This window comes from Hibiscus syriacus, unplaced genomic scaffold (assembly GCF_006381635.1).
Source record: "Hibiscus syriacus cultivar Baekdansim isolate YM2019G1 unplaced genomic scaffold, ASM638163v2 tig00111101_pilon, whole genome shotgun sequence".
Taxonomy (NCBI): Eukaryota; Viridiplantae; Streptophyta; class Magnoliopsida; order Malvales; family Malvaceae; genus Hibiscus; species Hibiscus syriacus.
In genome coordinates, this window is record NW_024062986.1 from 29,842 (window position 1) to 56,602 (window position 26,761).

At 35.1% G+C, this 26,761-nt stretch overlaps 1 protein-coding gene and 1 pseudogene across 1 annotated transcript; both read left to right on the top strand.

Annotated features, from left to right (window-relative positions):
* The first annotated feature begins 1,239 nt into the window (after positions 1–1,239).
* On the top strand, positions 1,240–2,381 carry LOC120153602 (annotated as a pseudogene).
* A 6,142-nt stretch (positions 2,382–8,523) lies between these two features.
* LOC120153606 (protein SPIRRIG-like) lies at positions 8,524–26,674 on the top strand. Its single transcript, XM_039165517.1, is given in 38 exon segments — positions 8,524–8,745; positions 9,494–9,566; positions 9,650–9,735; positions 10,463–10,598; positions 10,701–10,757; positions 12,862–13,038; positions 13,160–13,351; positions 13,455–13,520; positions 14,751–14,865; positions 15,061–16,214; positions 16,442–16,824; positions 16,826–17,139; positions 17,228–17,330; positions 17,419–17,681; positions 17,684–18,532; positions 18,615–18,837; positions 18,839–19,387; positions 19,389–19,659; positions 19,662–19,732; positions 19,734–20,067; positions 20,070–20,107; positions 20,109–20,219; positions 20,221–20,244; positions 20,406–20,440; positions 20,443–20,502; positions 20,505–20,531; positions 20,534–20,655; positions 20,658–20,702; positions 20,704–20,751; positions 20,925–21,034; positions 21,036–23,576; positions 23,850–24,158; positions 24,373–24,679; positions 24,810–24,956; positions 25,131–25,708; positions 25,710–26,289; positions 26,374–26,458; positions 26,551–26,674. Coding segments are annotated over 36 exon segments (10,662 nt in total). The 5' UTR covers positions 8,524–8,563; the 3' UTR covers positions 26,272–26,289; positions 26,374–26,458; positions 26,551–26,674.
* The last annotated feature ends 87 nt before the right edge of the window (positions 26,675–26,761 follow it).

A 26,761-nucleotide genomic window follows, 5' to 3' on the forward strand; every position in this document is an offset into this window, starting at 1 on the left:
TTCATTTTGTTTGACAGACGACAATATAAGTCTTAGAATTGGTCGTTGGATATTTCCATTTCTTATTTAGTTGTTATATTGTATATTTATTTATTTGTTTAGTTATTGATAATTTTGTTTTTATAATATATTTCTATATGTCTTTATGACATATTTTCAATTATTACATCGTTATTTTTGTTTAACTTTTTCATAGTTAAAATTGATACCATCTTGATTAATTAAGATGATGTTTATTTGTTATCGTGTTGTTCTTTTCTACTTTAGACATTCATATTAATATTTGATAAGCGATTTGCACTCATAGATAGTTTTCTCACTACGCTCAATTTTGATTCACAATTGTTTATGGTCTTTTAGTAGTTTAATCTACTGTTGTGATTTGTTTCCTGATGCAATCATATTTGTTCGTATATATCTTTTTTCGAGTTTTTATACGAGTTTTTAACTTTTTCCTTATATGAACTTTATATAATTCCAAGTGATTAGTTTATTATGTTAATATTATAAAATATTTTAATTATTTAGTTTATAATTTTGATTTTTTTTGTAAAAAAAAAAAATTAATGGCTCCTTGCATAAGAAAACAAGGTTTAAATATAAATGATTCTATCAACGGGTTGGTTCAAGTGATAAGTAACTTGATATTGTTTAAGCATGTCTCAAGTTCGAGTCTTTATGTATGCAGAAAATCTTTGTTGAGAGATTTACTCATCAAAATCAGATATGCTACCTAAGTCGGTCTAAAGTAATCAAGACGGAGCATTAGAAATCAAAAGGAAAAAATATCAATGATTTTTAAATATAACTTTCTGGAAAAGATATTAAAACGTCTTATTCAATAATTTGTGTCTCTCAATTTATCAATCGTTTTCAAAGTGTTAATGTTATTTATTTTCTAAGGTTTAATGTAATAAATTGAAAACAGTTTTCAAATTCAAAAGCTCATTGATATTAATAATAGTGACAGCTGAGATTTAATGACCACGCACCAGTGTGAAGGAACACTCTGGCAGTATGGTCCTCATGTTTTAAATACTTTTGGTATATTCAGTATTATAAAAACAAAACAAAGTAAACTTGTGTCTGTGACCAAAAAGTAAAGAGAACAAGTTTTTTACCCGTGCGAGCAAATCCGAATACAATTTTCTGATTATAATATAAATACAGACTCGTTAAGCTAAGTCATTGCATATTCAATCAAGTATTTTCTTTCTTTCTCTTTGGTTCGAGTTATTCCATCAGTTTTGGTGCACCAGGTATAGCGATTAAGGGTATGGCACAACTATCGGAAACGAAACCTGTTTTATCAGCAACAATGCCGGTTTTTCTCGCCGGAAAATATAACCCAACAAGCAAATCGGTGGATTCATCAACTTCAAAATCACCACCAAGCCGTTGCTGATTTTCACACCTTCCGAGAAAGGCACATACCCTGTCATATTGTTCTTCCACGGCTTCTATCTCCGTAACAACTTCTACACTGACCTCTTCCGCCACATATCTTCCCATGGATTCATTATTGTTGCTCCTCAGGTACCTATATACTCTCACGGAATGGGAGAGGTTTAATTCTACTGTTACGGTTTATCTTCCTTCTCTATATACTATATTCTCTCTCTTGTTTAATTCTACTGTTGTTGATTTGTTTTTACATATGTACACTTTTATGTCGCCTAGTGGAATGGAAGAGGTTGAGTCTACAGCAAAAGTTGCAGATTGGTTACAATCGGGGCTGCAATCTCTACTCCCGGATAACGTTGAAGCAACCTAGAAAATCTTGCGCTTGCAGGCCACAGCAGGGGTGGGAAAACAGCGTTTGCACTAGACTCGGATAAGGGGATCCTAAGCAAAAAATAAAAGTTTTCCGCGCTTGTCGGCATTGGCCCCGTTGCTGGAAATAAATTTGCAGACTACCCCAAATATCCTAACCTACGAACCTAATTCTTTCAACATTTCAATCCCGGTCACCGTCATCGGGACAGGCTTAGGCTCCGAGTCCAAGGGAATCATCATGCAATGCCCTTGTGCACCTAAAAAGTTTAACCACGAGGAGTTTTTCAACGAGTGCAAGCTTCCACGAGCTCATTTTAATGCCAAAGACTACGGTCATAAGGATATGTTAGACGACGATCCCTCGGGACTTATCGGAAAAGTTGCCGATAATATGTGTGTGAATGGGAAAGGTCCCCGAGATCCGATGAGGAGATGCGTCGGTGGTATCCTCGTTGCGTTTCTCAACTACTATTTTCAAGATAACAAAGTGGATTTCGATGCTATTGTGAATGAACCTTCCGTTGCTCCTGTGGTGCTTGATCAAGTTCAGTTTGATACTACCATTGACCAAAAAATATCAAACTAGGCAGAAATTGGATTTAGGCTGCCTGGTTTGTTTGTCTGTTCATGTATGTTTGGGTTTAGGATGCTTTCATGCTATCAATGAATAAAGTATAGCTTCAATCATTTGCACATTTCTTCATTTATAGTTTGGACATTAGTTTCCTTGTAAAAGAAACTAAATGACGTTATAACGCTTTGCCGACACATGCTTAAAAAATGTTACATTTTCCTTTGTGTACATTCCAAAATATATAGTTTTCAAAAGAATTAATACATAAATTGGCTTTTGAAAATTGAAACCCATTAAGTGACAGTATTAGTTAAATAAAATGTTGTTTTTCTTGCAAGTCATAAATTCAAGTAGTTGTTGTATATGTGTATTGTCAATTACTAAGAATATTCTGAATATATATTACTACCTTATAATCAATCTATACTATTAAAAAATAACTTCGGAATTATAATTCAAATTTTAGTTTAATATGTCTAAAAAAATATAAAATAAATTTTGAAGTATTCTATTATTCTATTATCACCCTGTTTAAACCTTTTTTATTTATTTATTAGATGTTTGCCTTTTTTACGAACATGTTTATTGACTTAAACTTTGTATTAAAATTATCGTCATCATTTCTTTAATATAAATTTATAATTATATTTTTAAAAAATACTTTCAAAAAAATTAATAATATATTTGGGATATCCATATTTTGATATTCAAATATAACTATATGATTAGACTGAAAACTATAACCTTACCTACTCAGGAAAAATTAATAGTGAATATTACACACGAAACACATCATTAATACGACACATTGAAATACACTATTAACTAAAATTATTCTTATTAAGTAAATATTAATAGGTAAACTACGTGTTAAGTAATTAAACTACCACTTTTGTTTTGTTTTAGTACCTGAACTTTAATTTTTTTAAATATACCTAACATTTAGTTTATGTTTCAATTTTGTACATTGTCATTAATATTTTTTATTTTTTACTTTACACGTCACCTTTATATTTCTCCATCAGTATTTTTAATTAATTTTATTCAATCAATTGGGTGATAACACATGTCATCACCTACGAGGATAAAATGAAAGAAATAATTTTAGTTCTCATCATAAATTGATCCTGGGCCTTTTGAATGATATGCAAGACTCACAATCATAGAGCTAATTAGATACTCATTTGGGTTAATTTCATCATATTTTGTATTTAATTTATATAACGGTATCACCATAAAATAAATATTTTTAGATGATTATAAGATTCAAATATGAGACACTTTAAATTAATGATCAAAAGCTTAGTCACTCAACTATAGTATGAATCTTTTTTATTATACGAAATTTAATACTTAGTTATATCATTATTAAATTAAAGAATAATTTCTTTAATTTCTTTAAAAATAAAAAATAATTATTTATATTTTTTTATAAAATTTTGTATTAAATCATCCTTAGCTAGCATGTGGAGCTATTATGGTGTAAACGAGCTTCTCTTAGGTTCACATGAGGCCTAGGTACGGGTATTTGGACCAAGTGGATGGCACATTGTCTCTCAAGGATAAATATCTAGGGACGGTTTGGGGCATGTGGGCCTCATATAGTGTTCTTGGTTGAGGTAGGGCTGTAAATGAGACGAGACAGATCGCGAGCTATTCTAGATCGACTCGATCAAGGCTCGATAAATACTCAGATCGAATGGACTCGACTCGACTCGAGTTCTTAACGAGCTGAAACGAGCTACTCGATATTCGACTCGAAAAGCTCGTGAGCAGCTCGAAAATATAATATATTAAGCTTTTATTTAAAAAAATAAATTAATAATAATATTAATATTTATGTATTGATTTTTTTAAAAATACAGTAAGATTTCATGTATTTAAAATTCATGTTCGAGTTTGAGTTTGAGGCTTCAATCGAGTTAAGTTTAAGATTTTTTTTTTCATTTCGAGCCTTTTCGAGCTGCTCACGAGCTTCAATTCAGGATTTCGAGTTCGAGTCGAGCTTGAAAATTTTAAACTCGTCAGTTTTCGAGTCGAGCTCTATTTCAGAGTTTTCGAGTCGAACTCAGCAATACTCGAGCTCGACTCGGCTCATTTACACCCCTAGGTTGAGGAGTAGGGTTGCATTTTAGTGTTTGCTATGCTACGCGAGATCTCTTTTCCAAGAGTACTTGTGGCTTCAGGATCGCATTGTAGCTTGTGGACTAATGCATAACTTATTTATTTCGATGGGTTGCTATATGCGATTGTCTAATGAACTGAGAGAATGACTCTTGTCAACTGTCAAGTATGGCTTGACCTTATGACGGGTTAATAATAGGCACATATCATTATGTCTGTGACACTTTTAATAAATAAATAAATAATTTAAAATATTTTTATAATAATTTAATATAAATTTTATAAAATAATATAAATAATTATTAAATTATTTTTATTTTCACAAAAAATGAAAATGTATTCTTCAATTTAATAGTGATATAAGTATAAGTTCTATATAATAAAAATAGATTTGCAATATAAATGGGTGATTAAGCTTTCAGTCATTAATTTAAGGTGTTTCATATTTGGATTTTATAATCATCGAAAAATATTGATTTTATGGTGATACTGTTATATAAGTTAAATACAAAATGTGGTGAAATTAACTCAAATGATTAGTATAGCTTAATGGTTGAGTGTCTTACATCTCGTGTAAGAGGCTTAGGTTTAATTTGTACAGGTAACGATATTTTTTTTATTTTATCCTCATAGGTGGTGACTCTGAATAAAATTAATTAAAAATGCTTATGGAGAAATAGAAAGATGATGTGGAAATTAAAAAAAATAATTAAATTCTTATAATGGATTAATTATGGAGTGCTCAATGATTTTTTTAAAAAAAAATTACTTAATAAGAACAATTTAGTTAGTGATGTGTTTCAGTATATTATATCAATGGTGTTTTGGTGTCAATGTTTACTATAGATTCATCCAACCTACTCTAATCCTTAAATGATCGTTAATTATTCAAATTTGTCAAAATCCACCTCGAAACCCTTCAATCGTCTGAAATATTATATAAAAATGGATAAAGACGAAGAAAAGGTGACCGAGATCCCTATGGTTTATTGATATTTGGAGCATCGACATCGCAATTTGAATGACGATGACTCTTTCTTCGGGAGAGAAATACAAGGACTAATTATGTATATTAAAGTGGTCTAAAAAAGATTTAGGTGCCACTTTGAAAAAATATTGTTAAATTCATGGACCAGTTGGTATACTAAAGTGTTATGGTTCTTCTAATTTTTATTTTATTTTATTTATTAAGTATTATTTCTAGAATTAAAGTATAATAATATTTGATCCTTTGAATTTAAATATTCAAAACATAATATCCCATTGAATAATCTTAGTGATAGTGTTGTTCTTTTTGAGGTCATGAGTTCTAACAGTTGCGTCTGTAATGTATGTGCGTCTTATCAATAATTAAGAAAAATTATAAACATATATTATATTGTAATCACCCCATACTATTAAAAAAATACTGATAATACAAAGGATTATCTAATTTCAATATCATTACAAAGTTATATAAATTATTACAATCAGCTAATGTTTGTGTAATTACGCAAGACATTATGAGATTGGATATCTTGCTGTAGAGAAGAGAGATTAGATATATTGATAATGTTATATAAATTAATGGAACAAAAAAAGTGAGGAAAAATACACAAAAAGAAAATAACAGTCGAAAAATAAACCTAATGGAATAAAGATTAGATATCTTGATATAGAGAAGAAACGAAGGTTTTTTTCATTTCAAATTCTATACGATAATAAAAATAAAGTTAAAAAGGAGGGAACATACTACGTCGCGAATGCGGAAGGTAGGGCAGCAATTACAACCGATTTTAATTTTTACCGAGGACATGACATCTGATAGGAAAGTATGGAGACTAAGTGTGAGTCACATCTCTAGGGTGTATCATATCTGTATTCTTTTAATGTCTTTGTAGTAATTTCCATGAATTCTACTTTTTATACGTTTCTGTTATTGGTATTTATGAAGGCTTAGAACTGGGCTTGCTATCGTGGACTTCTGTGTAATATTCTCTTCACTTTTAAATTTAGTCGGGTCTTACGTTTCTGTCTATATGCAAGATTTTTTTTGCAGGGATTTTTTGCAGGATTACTTCCCATTTCAAACGCGTATGATATTAATGATATTTATACTGCATATGAATATTGTTCAACTATGTATTATTTATTTATACATGCTTTGCATTTTATCTATATTTTTAATTTTCTAACTGCCGGAGGTCTTCCACGGAAGCTACTCTCAACCTGGCGTTGGGGGCAGCCTACTACCCTACCTCCCCCTTATCCCATTGCATATGGGAATTGAATTTTGTTGTTGTTGTTGTTGTTAAAAGGAAATCAAATTGATATGTATAGCTCATGCCGGTAGGATCCACTCGACTACTCATGTTCATAAGAACCACACTATCTTTTGGTTTAACTATTCACATTCGATTTATTAATCAATTATTATAGATGAAATTTTATAAAGACCTATTTTAAAAGTGATTCTCTCAACCTAAGAATCACACTACTGAGACTATATGAATAACTCCTCTTGTACATTAGTGGACCTATATCTGTAAATGAGATGAATCTCTTTCAATTATTGTTGGGTTCTATTCGGCTTAAAAAATTCAAAGTTAAGTTTGACTCGAATTTAAAATCAAAATTTAAAGTTCGACTTGAGTTCGAAAAATCTTGAACTCGAAACATTATCATATTTAGCTCCTTTGAAGCTTGAATTCAAGTTCGAACTTGAATCTTAAGTACACGAAAATCTTTTTACTGTATTTACAAAAAAAACAACAAATAAATGTTACTACTATTTTTAATAATTTAATTTAAAAATTCAAAAATTTTAATATGTTATTTTTTAAATTACTCACGAATTTTTCAATTCATACATCAAACAATTTATTTCGAATTGTTAAAAATTAAAATTAAATATTAACAAAATCAAACTCTAATGACTTGTAATCAAACGATGAAACATTGTGGAGAGAGGGTAAGGTTGTAATTCTTGGAAGCTGGAACCCATCATAACTGAAACACGGGATTGGCGGGAGATTTGAATTCGGAATTCATTCAAGCATATGTGAGGTATAGTATTAGCAATTTATAGCATCACTTTGTTAATTTTGTATTTATTTTATACATAATTTTCCATAAGTATATTTTCTCAAATTTATTTTACTTTCAAAAAAATATATTTATTGTAACATATACTTTGCTACGTAATGATTTGTTTTTATTTAATATTACATTAGAAAAACCATTAAATAAAAAGGTAGTTAATGTTATAAAAAAATATTCAAACTATAATAAAAGTAGGGATAATTTTTAAAAATATTTAAACTTTATTTAAAAACAACAATAAGACATTTATATATATTTTTTTCTTTAATGTTATAATTATCTTATTAAATATTTTTATAATATTATGATGAATTTAATATAATTTTTATATCACTATTAATATATGATCTATATTACCAAAAAATATTACGAGATTATTAAAAATAAAATATATTTATTTTATTTTATTTTATTAATTTAATGGAAAAAGAAAGGCTGCAAGGAAAGACATAACTGGCGAGAAAAAAGGCGCGAAGTGACCGTTCGAGAAACACCGAAGAAGAGAGAGAGGGGAAAAGAGAGAGAGTCATTTTGAGAGATGATGATGATCATCATTTTCTTTTTTTTCCTAACCGAAATCTCGATTTATCGTGAGTTCTCATCTGTTTTAGGGTTAAAAAATCACAATTTCTTCAAAATAACAAACGATTGCAAATTTGAAAGTAGAAAACAATTAAGAAGACGAAGGAAAAGAAAAAATAATAGATGGATCGCGAATTCTGTTATGCTTTGAAGCTTCACGCTAATTGGATCGACATGTTAATTGATTTTTTCCAGCTGTAATCTCATGGTTTCATTTGAATTTCTAATTATTTAATTATCCATTTTTGGTTTGATTTGCTTTGGTTTTAATTTTCGGTTTGGAGTTGTTGTATTGGTTGGGGGAAACAATTGGAGGTGGAATGATTGTTGACGAGATTTCTGGAATGTAATGATCTGGTGATTGCAGCAGCGTAGGATGAGAGGAGGGAGGCGCACGTAAATAATTCAAGGATCGAAAGGAAAACAATGAAATGGGCAACATTGCTTAAGGAAATCAAGGAAAAGGTCGGTTTACCTCAATCTTCTACTGCTGCTTCCATTGCTACCACTGTTTCTTCTCCTTCATCTCCGGCTTCTTCTCCTCCCTCTTCTGACTGTGATGCCAATGCTTCATCAACTCATTACGACTTCGCTTCCTCTCTTTCGAGGTTTGATTTATTGCTTTCACTTTTTTTTCTTCCTTTTGAATGATTTTTTTTTTTTTTTGCATTTTCATCGGCAAATGATGATTAATTTATGAAGTGAACTGGTAGAATAAAAGTTGCACGCTTCATTTATTTTCATTTTATAAATGAAATTCTTCTATTTGCTTTACTTGCATTTGACTGCCTTTAACGTTTATTTCCAATGTATTTCCTGCAATTGGAAGTATAACTTTAGTTATTCCATGTGCATTGTTTATTTATTTATGTTTCTTTTTCGCTTTTTTGCTAAATTGCTTTGTTATGAGCCTATTTATGACAGAGCAAGATCCTTTTTTGTGCTACTGCATCCTGTTCTCTTTAAAGTTGGAAGTTGATAGCAGTGCAGTGGTAATCTGCTTCTTTGTTAGTCTCATTATACTAATGCTTAGTTTATGACATTACGTAAAATAGTTGGTGTTCCGTATTAGGTTTAACTTTCAATTGTTTTATTATACTCTTTCTTTTGATTTTTTTTTGGTTGTGCAGTAATTAATCTTATAATTATACTTGTAAATTTCCTTTTATTTGATTGTATTTTAAGTGAATAGATTTTTTTTCATACGTTTGCTTATTTTATTTATTGAATTACATTTTTATACTTAAAAAACTGTGTTAAAGTGCCTTCTGTTCTCTGCTTCCAGTTTCTTTTTCTCTATGGAAGTGATGGTTCTTTCTAAATTGTCATTCCCCCCCCTTTTTTTTCTTGTTACAGCAGAGACAAACATGAACTGGAATTGGACTTTAATAGATTTTGGGAAGAGTTCGGCTCATCCAATTCTGAAAAGGTTCATTCTCATCGACGTTCTAATTCCTAGCAGTCTTTTTATGTACCGTAACAAATTCCCGTATGTTTGTATTGTCTTTGCAGGAGAAAGAAATGGCCTTGAGTTTGACTGTAGATGCTTTTTGTAGATTAGTCAAGCAGCATGCTAATGCAGCTCAATTAGTCACCCAGTATGAATGCTCATCCTCCAGCCTATTTTCATACATCACATGGTTTACTTTGTATAAAGTATTTATCAACTACTTTTCTGTTTTCTGATCGTTGGGCAAAACTTTTCGGTACAAGTTCATGTTGTTAAGCACTGCTTCCGTAGTTGCTCTGTTCTATCCACTACTCATCAACTTGTTTGAATTCTTGTGAAACTCTACTTCAGTACTAGTATAACATTGCATGTTCCATCAGAAACTATTTTGATGCATGGTTAGCCATACTCTACAAAATTTGGGCATCTAAATCCATAGTCTTCATATTTATTTTAACCACATCTTCATATTTGGTTATACTTTTTAATTCATTCTTGCTGTGACTTGATCTGGTTGCAATCAGAATAGTTTTGTTCTTTCTATCATCTTATTTGATTTTTGCTGGCTTTAATTATTATCTAAAATCCATTCCACAAAAAGTAGTACAACATTCTATAATTCAAACTATATACACTGTTTTTTCTCTTTTGTTGGATAGTTTTATCCTTCCTAAAACAAATTTCCCATCAAGATTGTTGCTATTAGAGTTAGTTATTTGTAAGATTTGAAGTTTATGTTTTCATCTGCTTTGGCTCTAGATCTGAAAAGGAAATTGTGAATTATCTTTATTCTTTATTCAAATAATATTGCTGCCTTTTGACTTTCTCCAACATTGAGCATGTTGACTGACATTTAGAGGTTTAATTCATTACAGGTTAGTAGAAACACATAAATTCTCCTTTGTTGTGGGAAGAGCATTTGTGACGGGTATTGAAAAGTTAAAAATTAGCAGCAAAATAAGATCTTTGGATGTATCACAAGTTATACAGTTTTTCTCTGAAGCCACAAAGGTTTGGTTTTGGGATCCAAGTGCTTTATATCTTCAATATATATTAACCATATTATTTTCTAGGTTCCTCTTTTGGAATTAGCTCATGATTGCTGATCTGCAGGATGGCATCAGTACTGGTTCAAATTTGATGACTGCTGTTGAAGTCCTTGTGTCTGGGGTATATTTCACTCATCTTTAATGGCATAATTTGATATTCTATAGTTGACTAAATTTCTTGCTTGCAAATTTGGAAAACTATTTACTAGGATTCCTTTTAAAAACTATCAAAATACAGCTTTACAGTTCCTATACACACACGATCTCAATCTTATCAAACTAAGTAAGCCTATCCGTAACTAGTATTCTAAAAAACAAAATAACCTATATGATATACATACAATTATCCAATAAAACACTCTCACACAACAGTTTATCAGGACTCAAATACTACCACATTATCTGACAGTGCTCTCAAGTTGGTGAATGGATATCCTCCTTTCCAAGCATATTAACAATGGCTTGAAACACACTAATTGACTGCCCTTTAATAAAATATATCTGTTAGTTGATCCTTTATTGAAACAAATGGGGTACAAATAAGTTCACTGTCGACTGTCGAGTTTCTCCTTTATAAAATGTCTATCTACTTCAAATGTTTGGTTCTATCATGTTCACTGGGTTATGTGCTATCTTAATTCTGATTTTTTGCCACATTACAACCTCATTTGAAATTCCCAACTTACCAATCTTATCTTCAAATCATCAAGAATTTTTTCAACCAGAGTAACTCACATATTTCAAGTTCCATTGATCTGAATTTTGACTCTACACTTGATCTTACTACTACATTTTGCTCTTACTCCTCCAAGTTACTAGATTGCCTCCAAGGAAAGTACAATAGCCTGAAGTTGATCTTCTATCAACTAATGATTCAGCATAGTCTGCATCAGTATAAGCTTCTAAAGTCGTGTTTCCTCCTTTCTTGCACAAGATTCCCCGGCCATGATTAACCTTTAAATACTGCAAAATTCTATTTACCACTTTAAGATACATCTCCTTAGGATCGTGCATAAATTGGCTGACTACACTCACAAAAAATGTGATACCGGGTCTTGTATATTTCAAATATGTTAATCTTCCGACAAGTTTTGGTTTTGGTAAGACCTTTTATCTACAAACGAATCTTCTAAAGTATCACATAGTCTATCATTGAACTTAATGGGTGTATCAACCGGCTTACAGCCCATTATTTTATGTTCCTTTGGACAAATCAATTACATACTTCTGCTGTAGAATAAAAATTTCCTACTTTGAGTGTGCTACTTCAACACCAGGGAAGTATTTCAAATTTCCAAGTTCTTTGAGGTCAAATTTTTTAGGCAAACATTCTTTTAAACTTTGCATCTTCTCTATGTCACTACCTGTTACGTTTTATCATCCATATATACCAACAATATTGTTGCTCCCTTTGTCTTCGAGTGCCTCATAGACAGTATGGTCTCTTTGGATTTGTTTATATCCCAAGGTAATCATTACATTTGCAAATCTTCTGAACCAAATCCTCGGTGATTGTTTAAGTCCATAGAGAATTTCTTCAACTTCATACCATTCCTTCTTTAGATTAAAACCAGGAGAAATCTCGTTGTAAATTTTATCTTTTAAATTGCCATGAAGAAACGCTTTTTTCTCATCATATTGTTGTAGGTTCCCCTTAGATTGGTAGCTAAAAACAATAGAACCCGAATCGCATTCATTTGTACAACTGGATCAGAAGTCTCCAAATAATCAATGTCATTGGTTTGGGTAATAGCCTTTGGCAACCAATATTGCTTTTTACCTTTCTACTGAACCATCAGACTTGTATTTCACAGAAAAAAAACCCATCTACGCCCAAAAACCTTCTTTCCTTTGCACAATTTTACAAACTCAAATGCTTTGTTCTTTTCTAGTGAAATTATTTTTTTTTCGTAAGGGGCATTGAATAACATATATGATATACATACAGTTATCTGATAAACAGTTCACTAACAACAAAACACTCATACATAGTTATTTATCAAAACTCAAATGCTATAACATTATCCGACACAAAAAGCTTGTGTTTTTTCCACCAGAAGATAGATACTCCGACCTCTAATGATAATTACACATGACTTTTGAAGTAAATTGATTTATTTGGATAAGTACCTGCTAAAATTTTGCATTACACTTGATATCCTAATTTCGGTTCATTCTGATATTTAGACACTGTTAATTGTTATTATTATTTCTGTTGTTTGTAGCCTTTTGATAAACAAGCACTCCTTGATTGTGGGATATTTTGCTGTCTCATTCAAATTCTGAATGCTCTTTTGAGTTATGATGAGGCCAATAAGAAGCAAACAATTACCAATTCCGAGGAATCATTGCTAATTGAAAAGGATTCAGTTGCTGATTTTGGGCAAGCTTGCCTAGTTGAGGTAGTTTATTAGTCTTTTTAAATATCTACAGCACCATCTGTTCACAAGTTGAATACTTTGAACAGAGGGGACATGGATCATGCCTTTTTGTTTGACTGTAAACTTATTGCTATTCATTCAGGTAGAAGGAATCATTGTGCATATTATGAAAGTGTTAGCCAGCTATCCTTCAGCAGCACAGAGTTTAACTGAGGATGATTCTCTAATGTTGCTGTTTCAGATTGTTTCTAATGGATCTTTATTTGCCTTCTCTAGGTATAAGGAGGGTCTTGTTTCCCCGCACATCATACAACTTCATAAACATGCTATGCAGGTAAATTTATTGTGTTTTAATATAAAATAGGTTCAACAATATGGAGGTTCATATGAGCTTCATATGCCAAATATAAGCTTTTGTAATTTTCTTGTCCTATCAGATCCTTGGCCTTCTTCTGGTCAATGATAATGGAAGCATGGCCCGATACATACGCAAGCATCATCTGGTATGCCTTTTTAGAAATTTTTAAAAGCCTATCTAAAGAACATAGATTGCTTGCTGGATGCCGTGTCTTTTGTTTTTCTTCTTCTTTAACTATGGTTTCCTATGCTTTAGAGAATCTTTAGTGTTAATTTTAGGTGGAGAACGGAAATATTATGAGAAAATTCTTTTCTATTAATTATTAAACTAAAAAGTACAATAGTAATATTTATCCTAGTAGAGTAAACTATCTGAGTCTAAACTTGTACCCAAGGAAATAAGCTTGTATACAAAGAAAAGAAAAAATGTCTAGTAATTAATTTCCTAAAAATAGATAAGCTACTAATTTGTCAACATTTAGTCATTGGACCATGTATTTGGATGCACATTTAAGGCTTGTTTACAATTGATTTGGGTGAAACAGTGAAGAATTATACAGGCAACAAGATATGAATTATTCATCAACTTGGGTATTTACTAGAGAAATCTAGGAAAAAAATTGGAAAGTAGTGGAGTCCATGATTTAAGTGAGGGTAGAATCTCTGTAGTAACTAAGAGTGAAAAGTTGAGGTGACTTTTTTTGGGAGTTACTGCAGGATGATTCTTTAAGTCTCTTTTCTAGAATCAACTCAAGTCCAGTGCCAATGGTAAACTCATTTGATAGGCTACTTTATTATTTTAGAGTTTAAGTTTTCTGTCGTTGGTTATTTCAGTATAGTTGTTGCTAAGACATTGATTCATCAGAAAGAAGGATCCGAGTATGCAAAGTAACAATGTTGATTGGTGTCAAATCACATTATCATGGATATTGTCCATCTAAAGACAAAAACTTTGTAGAACGCCAGAAGGATTTAAACCTTTATTATCAGTTTGACATGTTATTTTTCTTTAGACCATACAGTTATACATTTTAACTGAATGAAATAGTAATGCTTTTGTTAAGATGCAGTGGGTCAGGGCCACTGCGGGTTATATCATTTTCCACACAGCATTTGAGACACTACGAAGGCATGTCTTTGCATGGCTAATTTTTGCTTTTGGTTTGTGATGGCATCTCTTATTCCTTTTGTTTTGGGATCTCTCTTATTCACACCATGCAAAAAAAGTTTAGCTGTTAACTTTGTTTTCTCATATTTTGTTTCTTTCACCAATCTTCTTATTTATATGTTTCTCAGCTACGTATTTTGTCTCTTATATGTTTCCTTTCCATTCATTAGATGTGTCCTATTTATGTTTATGTTGTCCTTTTGTGCAGATAAAAGTTCTTCTAGTGGCTGTCAAAGACTTTAATCCAGATTGTGGGGACCCTACCTACACTGTTGGTATTGTGGACTTGTTACTTGAATGCGTGGAATTGTCATACAGACAAGGTAAGTGGATTGTGATTTTCCCTTGTTGAATTTTTTAATAAAAGTATGATTAGTGTATTGATTTTGTTGACTAATCATATAGTTTTGTGGTCTTGGCTTTTTCCAAGGATAATATTTTGGCTGTTCTTGTGTTTAATGATTCTTATTTTCCCTTGCCTTGAGTTATTGTTGATATCATGCAACTTTGACTTGTAGAGGCTGGTGGTCTCAGTCTTAGGGAAGATATACATAATGCCCATGGTTACCACTTCCTTGTTCAGTTTGCTCTAGTTCTTTCCACCATCCCAGAGAATCAAGGCATTGAATCTATTTATTTGAAGCATCAGACTGACAAAGATAGTGGTTCTAATAGAGCTCAAGCTTTTGATGATGTACGGGAAAGGGATTTCATGGAAAAAGAGGACCCTTCTTCTGAACATGTCTCACCCACTTTGAGTAGGCTACTTGATATTCTTGTTAACCTAGCTCATACGGGTCCAGCTGATGGCAAACGATCCAAATATTCTTATACCAAGGACAGTGGCCATAGCAGAAGTCAAACTTTATCTACCGAAAGTCTTGGCGATGAAATTTGGGAAGAGGAAAATAATAGAGTAAAAGACCTTGAAGCTGTCCAGATGCTGCAAGACATTTTTCTCAAGGCAGATAGCATGAATCTGCAGGCAGAAGTATTAAACAGAATGTTTAAAATATTTTTAAGTCATCCTGAAAACTACAAGTTGTGTCAGCAAGTGAGGACCGTTCCTCTCTTGATCTTAAACATGGCTGCATTTCCATCATCGTTGCAAGAGAAAATCTTGAAAATTCTTGAATATTCTGTGACTGTAGTGAATTGTGCTCCTGAACAAGAACTGCTGTCTCTATGTTGCTTATTACAGCAACCAATTACATCAGAGTTAAAGGTCACCATCCTTTCTTTTTTCGTAAAGCTCCTATCCTTTGATCAACAATACAAGAAAGTTCTAAGAGAAGTAGGTGTTCTGGAAGTCTTGTTGGGTGGTTTGAAGCAGCTTTTGGGTCAAAACCAACATGATGTTAATGCCAACCAGTTGGAGGGAAAATCCAGCTCTAGAAGCTTCAAGAAACACTTCGACATTGAGGGTGTTATTATTACTTCACCCAAGTTTGAGGAATCTGGTTCAGGGAAGTTACCTATTTTTGAAGCTGAGGAAACAATTGCAATTGCATGGGACTGTATGGTTTCATTAGTAAAGGATGCTGAAGCTAGCCAAGCTTCATTCCGATCTGCCAATGGTGTGACCACTATTCTCCCCTTCCTGGTGTCCAGTGTTCATCGTCCGGGGGTCCTCCGGACATTGTCATGTTTGATCACTGAAGATGTTATGCAGGTTTGTTAAGATGCATGCTTTTCCACTTGATAGATTAAATTTGAATAGATCTTACATGCAAGAATGTTCTTTCTTCCCTTTGCTTTTTTTCCCTTACCATAAAGAGCATCCATAATCTTCGCTTCCAATCAGTGTAATGCTAAATGTTCTCGTTCCCTAGCATGCTTTTGAGAATGAGTAAACTGCCTGTACAGCTGTTAACACCAAATTGGAAACTCTCTTTTCAGGGTCATCCTGAAGAATTAGGAGTACTTATTGAAGTTATAAAGAGTGGAATGGTTACAAGCGTTTCAGGGCATCAATACAAGCTTCAAAGTGATGTGAAATGTGATACAATGGGAGCATTGTGGCGCATTCTAGGAGTAAATAGTGCAGCTCGGAGAGTCTTTGGTGAAGCCAGTGGATTTTCTCTTCTGCTGACCACCCTCCACAGTTTTCAGGGTCATGAAGGACGCTCAGAAGAATCTTCTTTTCTAGATTGCATCAAAGAGTTCACATATTTATTGCGCCTTATGACAGTTGCTGTGTGTGGTAATGCCATTAACAGGACAAAGTTGCATGCTATCATATCATCACAAACTTTTTATGATCTTCTCTTAGAGTCTCAGTTGCTGTGTGGATTATGAGACGCAAGTGATTCAGCTGTTGTTAGAACTTGCTCTTGAAATTACCCTTCCACCTTTCATAACACTGGAGAGTGCCACATTAGCAAATATGAGTGAAAATAAGTTCACAAGTTTTCCTTTGATCACCCAATCTGGTTTGGCTAACCCTAATGAGGAGCGAGTATACAATGCTGGTTCTATTAGAGTTCTGATCCGTTCGGTGTTGCTTTTTACTCCTAAAGTGCAGTTAGAAGTGCTGAATCTTATCGAGAAGCTTGCTCGTTCTGGGCCCTTCAATCTGGAAAATCTCACCTCTGTAGGTGAGATAGAGTCTTCTATTTCCTTCATAATCTTTGATCCTAGTCCTAGACATTAGCTTCTTACTATTTCCTTTTCCAATGTATTTAGGTTGTGTGGAACTTGTACTGGAGACAATTCACCCCTTCCTTTCAGGCTCATCACTCTTCTTGTCTTATGCGTTGAAGATAGTTGAGGTTCTAGGGGCTTATAGGTAAGCCTTGTGGGAATCATTACATTTACTCAGTTTATTTGATTTTTCTGTCTTCTATTATTTCTGAATCTTGTATTTCTGTGGATAGGTTGTCTGCATCTGAACTCCGAACTCTTGCAAGATATATTCTGCAAACAAGGCTGATAAAATCCGGTCATACAATTGTTAATATGATGGCTAGGTTAATTCTCATGGAAGATATGGGCTTGAAAACTGTTTCTTTGGCTCCATTTGTTGAAATGGGGATGAACAAGGTTGGACATGGTTCTTTTCAGGTGCCTCTTGGAGAAAGATCTTGGCCTCCTGCTGCTGGTTATTCATTTGTCTGTTGGTTTCAGTTTAAAAACTTTTTGAAACACAAACAAAAGAAACCGAGCCTTCCAAATCTTGTCTTTCCAAGAAGAAAACTGGTTTAAATGGGCAGCATCATGATCAGCAAGTTCTCTGGATATTTTCTGTTGGTACAGTAAATAGTGACAATACTTTCTATGCTGAACTTTATCTCCAAGAGGATGGAGTTCTAACCCTTGCGACCGGAAACTCTTGCTCGTTGTCATTTTCCGGATTAGAGCTTGAGGAAGACCAGTGGCATCACCTTGCTATTGTTCATAGCAAACCAAATGCTCTTGCTGGATTTTTCCAAGATAGTATTGCTTATGTCTATCTTGATGGGAAGCTAATGCAAACAGGAAAATTAGGATATTCACCCTCTCCCATGGGAAAACCTTTGCAGGTAACTATTGGGACTCCAATTACCGCTGCAAGGATTAGTGACTTGACATGGAGACTCCGCTCTTGCTATCTTTTTGAGGAAGTGCTCACACCAGGTTGTATATGTTTCATGTACATCCTGGGTAGGGGATATAGAGGGATTTTCCAAGATGCAGATCTTCTCCGATTTGTCCCCTACCAGGCTTGTGGGGGTGGTAGCATGGCTATATTAGACACTTTAGATGCTGACTTGTCTGTACCTCCTGGAACACAGAAGCTTGACAGTGCAAACAAGCAGGGAGACTCTAAGGCAGACGGAAGTGGAATTGTTTGGGATTTAGATAGACTAGGAAATCTTTCATTCGAACTCTCAGGTAAAAAACTCATATTTGCATTTGACGGAACTTGTACGGAGGCTGTTCGAGCATCTGGGACATCTTACATGCTCAATCTGGTTGATCCTCTGTCAGCAGCTGCTTCGCCCTTTGGAGGTGAATAACCATTTCTCCCTTTACATGTAATCATTGTGAAAATTGGTCTTCTCTTAATTACTCTCTTTTTCTGTCTATGCAGGTATACCACGGTTTGGACGACTTCGTGGGGATATCTATATCTGTAGGCAATGTGTTATTGGTGATACGATCCGCTCTGTTGGTGGGATGTCTGTCATTTTGGCCCTTGTTGAGGCTGCTGGGACTAGGGATGCTCCATATGGCCCTGTCCTTTCTTATTGTGCACTTCATCAGAATCCTCAAAACATCAAAGACATGCAAACATACAGAGGATACCATTTGCTAGCTATTTCTGCGTCAAAGGATGTCATCCTTTGATATGCAGTGTCTTGAGATAATTTTACAGATCGCTGCATGTGAAGCTTCATTTTCTGAACCAAGTAAATTGGAATGTATTCAAACTTTTGCATCACCTACTGAAACAATTCAAGAAACTAGCTTTGAGGATCTTAATTTATCAAAGTTCCGTGATCGAACAACTTTAGGTGGAACTCAGTTTGACATGGATGATTTTTCTTCTTTGAAGGATTCGTTCAGTCATACTTCAGAGCTAGAAAATGCTGATATGCCAGCTGAAACTTCAAACTGTATTGTCTTGTCAAATGCTGATACGGTAGAACATGTTTTGCTGGACTGGACACTGTGGGTAACTGCCCCAATTCCTGTTCAAATTGCACTGCTAAGTTTTCTAGAGCAACTTGTGTCCGTGCATTGGTATAGGAATCACAACCTTACAGTTTCTTCGTCAAATCACCTTGTCCAACATTTATTGGTGACTTTGCAGCGTGGTGATGTTGAAGTTCCTGTTATGGAAAATTAGTTGCAGTCCTTGGGTCATATTGGAAGATGGATTCCTGGCATCTGAACTTGAAAATGTTGTTAGGTTTGTTATTATGTCATTTGATCCACCTGAGATGAAACCACTGCAACAAATAATGCGTGAGCCCATGGGAAAGCACGTTATTGTTAGGAATTTGCTTTTGGAGATGCTTATGGATCTTCAAGTTACCATCAAATCAGAAGAGATGCTTGAACAGTTTCATAAAATGGTCTCTTCTAAATTAATAACTTATTTTCTTGATGAAGCTGTTCATCCTACTAGTATGAGAGATGGATCATGACTATTCTTGGTGTACGTATGGCTTCTACACCTACTTTTGCTCTAAAATTTCGCACAACTGGGTTATCATGGCCTTATTCGTGTGCTTCCTAGTTTTTATGATTCCCCTGATATATATTATATCTTGTTCTGCCTCATCTTTGGGAAGCCAGTTTATCCAAGATTACCAGAAGTCCGTATGCTGGATTTTCATGCACTCGTTCCAAGTGATGGAGGCCATGTGGAGTTGAAATTTGTAGAACTATTGGAGTCTATAATTGCTATGGCAAAAACCACCTTCGATAGGCTGAGCACGCAGTCAATTCTTGCCTGCCAAACTGGAAATTTTGTCCAAATTGTGGCAGAACTGGTTGAGGAAGATGCAGACATGACTGAGGAGCTTCAGGGTGAAGCTCTCTCATGCACAAGACATATGCTGCACGACTAATGGGTGGACGCATCTGCTCCTGCTGCTACAACTTCAGTTCTGAGATTCATGGTTGATTTGGTAAAGATGTGTCGTACTTTCTCTGTCGTTTGCAGACGAGCTGAGTTTCTAGAATGTTGTTAACCTCTATTTTTCTTGTGTTAGGTTTGTCTGAGATCAATTCACATTACATACTTTTCCTGTTCTACGTTTTGGTTTTCACATATTGCGTATCTAATATATACATATATACATAATGTATATAATATGCTATATGATCTCTAATCTGACTCCACAGTAATCTTGCTCTGTTATTTGGCTTGCAGGTCTGGTCAAACAGTGAAGATGGTAAGAGAGTGTTCAAAAAGACAGAAGAGAATAATTTAAATGATTGTGATGATTCTAGTTATCAAAATACACCCTCTATATCCCTGTAGAACAGGAACAGTCTGCCAGACTTCTACTAGTGCTGGAAGCTTCCCTCAACCGCAGATCAGTTCAACTTCAGAAGAAGTGCTTCCATCAGATTTCAGTGCTGAAGACAAAGAAGAGATGAAGTCCACTAAATCCCAAGAGATATGAACAAATCATTGCAGGAAGATGTCCAAGTTAATCAGGGCATAGGATGGAGATAGTGTTAATCGGGTTTCTTCCACTTCAAGCACAAATGAGGTTACCACCATAGTATCAATACAAAACAGGCAATTAACCACCAGATTCACAGAGTCTGTATCTGTTTCTAGTCCAGATTCTCGCATTTTCTCTGAATTGCAGGAAGATGTCCAAGTTAATCAGGGCATGGATGGAGATAGTGTTAATCGGGTTTCTTCCTCAGCACAAATGAGGTTAACCACCATAGTATCAAATACAAACAGGCAATTAAACCACCAGATTCACAGAGTTCTGTATCTGTTTCTAGTCCAGATTCTCGCATTTTCTCTGATAAACTCAATTCCAATCCCCCTTACGCCTTGTCCGTCTCCCACTATTGCTCAGACCCCGTGGTTAAGTTCAGCTTCAAGCAATATTGATTTAAAAAATCTCATGGGGTCTTCTATGTTCACTGGTTATATTGATCAATCCTCTGACTTGAGTTCTCTAGTGCCAACTGCTACAAATACTACCGTTTCAGTTATTCCAAAGATCCTTCTGGAAATGGATGATTCTGGCGGTGGTGGCCCTTGTTCTGGTGGGGCAGCTGCAATGTTGGATTTTATAGCTGAAATACTGGCTGACATTTCAACAGAGCAAATAAAAGCAGCGCAATTTGTAGAGAACATCTTGGAAATGGTTCCACTATATGTTGGTGCTGAATCTATGTTGGTGTTTCAAGGTTTGTTTCTTTGCAGACTAATGAACTTCATTGAAAGGCGTCTGTTGCATGATGATGAAGAAGATGAGAAAAAGCTAGATAAGATCAAATGGTCCTCAAACTTAGATGCATTATGTTGGATGATTGTTGATCGTGTTTACATGGGCGCTTTCCCCCAACCTGCTGCTGTACTGAAAACTCTAGAATTTTTGTTATCAATGTTGCAATTAGCAAACAAAGATGGTAGAATTGAAGAAGCAGCTCCTACTGGAAAGGGTCTTTTGTCTATTTCAAGAGAAAACAGACCACTTGAGGCTTACGTACATTCAATTCTTAAGAATACAAATAGGATGATACTGTATTGCTTCCTACCACCATTCCTCGTTACCATAGGGGAAGAAGATCTCCTTTTCTCGTTGGGTCTACTACCGGAACCTAAGAAAAGATCACCCACTAACTCTTCAGAAGAAGATCAAGGAATTGATATCTGCAAGGTTTTGCAGTTGTTATTTGCTCACCGACGAATAATATTCTGTCCCACCAATCTTGATATTGATCTAAATTGCTGTCTCTGTGTAAATTTAATTTGTCTTATTCGTGACCAAAGGCAAAATGTACAGAACCTGGCAATTGATGTTGTCAAGTATTTACTGGTTCATCGAAAAGCTTCTCTTGAAGACTTGCTTGTCTCTAAACCTTACAAAGGGCAGCGCATAGATGTACTGCATGGTGGTTTTGACAAATTGTTGACTGGAAACTTATCCGCTTTCTTTGACTGGCTTTGGACCTCTGAAGATAGGGTAAAAATGGTTCTGGAGCAATGTGCGGCAATAATGTGGATGCAGTATATTTCTGGCTACACAAAATTTCCTGGAGTAAGAATTAAAGGCATGGACGTCCGTCGAAAGAGGGAAATGGGAAGAAAATCACGAGATACTTCAAAGGTCGAACTAAAACATAGGGAGCAAGTGAATGAAAGGAGGTGTAAGTTGGAGGGGGTTCGTGATACAATGTCTACTGAGTTGAGAGTTGTCCGTCAGGATAAGTATGGGTGGGTTATCCATGCTGAGAGCGAATGGCAAACCCATCTTCAACAACTTGTACATGTACGTGGAATATTCCCAATCCGTAAACCCTCTTCTTCTGAAGATCCCGAATGGCAACTTTGCCCCATTGAGGGCCCATACAGGATGCGCAAAAAGCTTGAGTGCTGTAAAGTAAGAATTAACAGTATTCAAAATGTTCTTGATGGACAGTTGGAATTAGGTGATATGGAGCTTCCCAAGGTCAAACATGAGGATGGTCCAGATGTTTCTGATTCTGATTCCAAAGCTATTTTCAATCTTTTAGATGGTATTGAACTATCTGATGAGTCATTGTATAAAGGACCAGATGACATGAAGGATGTAACTTCTGTTAAAAATGGCTGGAATGATGACAAAGCTAGCAGTGTAACTGAAGTCAGTCTTCACTCAGCCCTCGAGTATGGTGCAAAATCTAGTGCAGTTTCTCTCCCTACAACGGAAAGCATACCAGGAAGATCTGAAGTTGAATCTCCAAGGTTGGCGCCTTCCATCAGGATTGACGAAATCAAAGTTAATGAGGATAAATTAGACAAGGAGCTGCAAAATGACAGTGAATATTTAATCAGACCTTATCTAGAACCTCTGGAAAAGATACGATTCAGATATAACTGTGAGAGAGTAGTTGGTCTAGACAAAATTGATGGTATATTTCTGATAGGGGAACTTTGCTTGTATGTAATAGAGAGCTTTTACATTGATGATTCTGGCTGCATATGTGAGAAAGAATCTGAAGATGAGCTCTCTGTTATTGATCAGGCATTGGGTGTTAAGAAGGATGTTACTGGCAGTATGGATTGTCAATCAAAATCAACTTCATGCTGGAACACAACACCGAACACATCAGTAGGAGGAAGGTACTGGGCCTACAATGGTGGTGCATGGGGGAAGGAGAAAGTGGTTGCCAGTGGTAATTTACACCCTTGGCGTATGTGGAAGCTTGATAGCATTCATGAGATCTTAAGGCGTGATTACCAGCTACGTCCTGTTTCTATTGAGTTGTTTAGCATGGATGGATATAATGATCTCCTGGTGTTTCACAAAATAGAAAGAGATGAAGTATTCAGAAACCTGGTTGCAGTGAATCTACCAAGAAACATCATGTATGGAATCTAGAACTTATTTATTCTCTCTGTTTAATTCTGTTTTTAAGTAAGCTTTGTGATGTGATATTAGCTGCTTCTCGAAAATGAACTGCAATATAAAAGGTAAAGAAAAAGATGTATCCACCAGCCTTCCTGTTTAGCTCATAGTTGTTTTATGCTTACTTGCCCTTGCTGTGCTTATGCCTCATCATTTAACTACTAATATTTCTTCCTTTATCTTCTGAATCTTAAAGATGACTGTTTACTTTGTAATTCTTTTCCTTGCATCAGGTTGGACACAATGATTTCAGGAACAACAAAACAGGAAACCTACGAGGGTGGTCGTCTCTTTAAAATAACGGCTAAATCTTTCTCAAAGAGATGGCAAAATGGAGAAATCAGCAATTTCCAGTACCTCATGCATCTCAATACCTTGGCAGGACGTGGATATAGTGATCTTACTCAATACCCGGTCTTCCCATGGGTTCTTGCTAATTATGAGAGTGATAATCTGGACCTGTCGGATCCCAATACCTTCCGCAAGCTTGAGAAACCAATGGGCTGTCAGACACCAGAAGGAGAAGAGGAATTTAAGACAAGGTTAATCACAGTATCTATTCAAATAAATAGCTGCCTACCTTTGTCACGCGTAGTTTGTGACATTCAGATTAGCAATTACTAATTACACTGTCATCTAAGATGAAAGGTCATACACGTGATGAATGTTACTTTTTTTAACATGATCTCTGAGATGCATGTGTCAATTTGTATATCTATGTTATGCTTACCATTCCTGTTATCTTTAATCTTTCAGATATGAGAGCTGGGATGACCCAGAGGTCCCAAAATTTCATTATGGTTCTCATTATTCTAGTGCTGGCATTGTTCTCTTTTATCTTCTTCGCTTGCCACCATTCAGTGCGGAAAATCAGAAACTACAGGGTGGCCAGTTTGATCATGCTGATCGCCTTTTCAGTAGCATAAGAGACACTTGGTTGAGTGCTGCTGGGAAAGGTAACACATCAGATGTGAAAGAACTCATTCCAGAATTCTTCTACATGCCCGAGTTTTTGGAAAATAGCTTCAGTCTTGACTTGGGTGAGAAGCAGTCAGGGGAAAAGGTCTGTCCTGGTTAAAATTTTTAACTTTGAGTTGTATAATGTGATAATAAAATGTTCTTTGCAATTTGCCAAGTTTGTGGTGCTATAAGACTAACAAACTTCTCGTTTTCTGTTGTTTCATATTCCCTAGGTTGGAGACGTTCACCTACCTCCTTGGGCTAAAGGCAGTGCTAGGGAGTTCATCCGGTTGCACAGAGAGGCCTTAGAATCTGAATTTGTTTCAGGAAATCTGCACAATTGGATAGATCTCATTTTTGGATATAAACAAAGGGGAAAGGTAGGTAATGGCATTCTCTTGAAGCATATTTTCACCTCCATTGAATTTTCTAAAATTGCAATGCATTCTGACACTCAGACGCACATACTCAAGAAGATGTTGAAATTCCTAACTTTTCAGTTATATTCTCATTGTTCTGCTTGTAATGCTGTATATTGTTGTTACAACTGACAGGCTGCTGAAAAAGCTGCCAATGTATTCTACCACTACACATATGAGGGGAGTGTAGACATAGACACAGTTACAGATCCTTCAATGAAAGCTTCCATTCTAGCTCAGATCAATCATTTTGGACAGACACCTAAGCAGCTATTCCTCAAACCCCATGTTAAGAGGCGGTCTGACAGAAAGCTTCCTCCTCATCCGTTGAAAACACCAACTCTTCTTGTTCCACATGAAATACGGAAAAGCTCTTATTCCATTACTCAGATTGTCAGTTTCCAAGAGAGAATTCTTATTGGCAAGGCAAACACTAAGCTTAAACCTAGAATGTATTCAAAATATGTAGCATGGGGGTTTCCTGATCTCAGCTTGAGATTTTTGAGCTTTGACCAAGATCGACTCCTTTCAACTCATGAGAATCTTCATTTAGGAAACCAGACTCAGTGTGCTGGCTTTAGTCATGATGGTCACATTTTGGTCACTGGCACTGATGATGGTTTAGTTTATGTTTGGAGGATCAGTGAAGACAATCCACGTGCCTCAAGTCGGTTGCTGTTAGAGAAAGTGCTTTGTGCTCACAGATCCAAAATCATGTCTTCACGTCAGTCAGTCTTATATGCTAATTGTGAGCGGATCAGATGACTGCACAGCTATCTTATGGGACCTTAGCTCCTTACGATTTGTTAGGCAACTTCCTGAATTCCCAGCTCCAGTTTCTGCAGTCTATGTGAATGATTTAACTGGTGAAATCATGACTGCTGCTGGAACTCTGCTTGCTGTTTGGAGCATCAATGGCTGCTGTCTAGCAGTAATTAGCCCATCCCAGATGTCATCTGATTACATACTCTCTGCGACAAGTTCCACCTTCTCTGATTGGTTGGACACAAACTGGTACGTAACTGGTCACAATGGGTCTGTTAAGGTCTGGCAAATGGTTCACCGCACTGACATTGAGACGATAAGCAACTCAACTAGCATGGGAACTGGAGGAGGCTTGCCTTTGGACCAGTCACCAGAATACAGATTGCTCCTCCACAAGGTACTGACGTTTCATGAGCACCCGGTTACTTCCCTTTTCTTAACTACTGACTTGAAGCAGTTACTGAGCGGTGATTCCGGTGGCCATTTGCTGTCGTGGACATTACCACCCTGAAAATCTTCTTACAATCTGGTTAGATAATCTTAAAACAGCTATCGACTGAATTTATCTCCCGGTCATGTTAAAACCCTTAACTATTCCAATTTTTTATGACAGAAACACTGATTCTTTTGTTAATGATAACACGAAAAGCCAAAGCAAGACAACAGGGCAGCTGGGATAATTTGTAGAATATATAAAGGTAAATCTCTTCAAACCTTACATACAAGACAAAATTGTGAAATTTACAAGCATTGGGGCCTTTATTACAATGCATTTGCCTGGTGGCTTCAGCTTTCCATTGTGAACTTGGAATGACAGGCTACGGCTTTATCGTATGTGTTTTTTAAAGTGGAGGATATTGCTTTTGAAAAATATCGCCTCTACTATACTAGGTTTTGCGTGTAAATAGATTGATTTGCTAACAATTTGTAATCAAGTTGTATAGCTGAAAAGAAAAGTACATCGAACCCAAAATCAATTTTGCTAATGAACCTTATAGTCC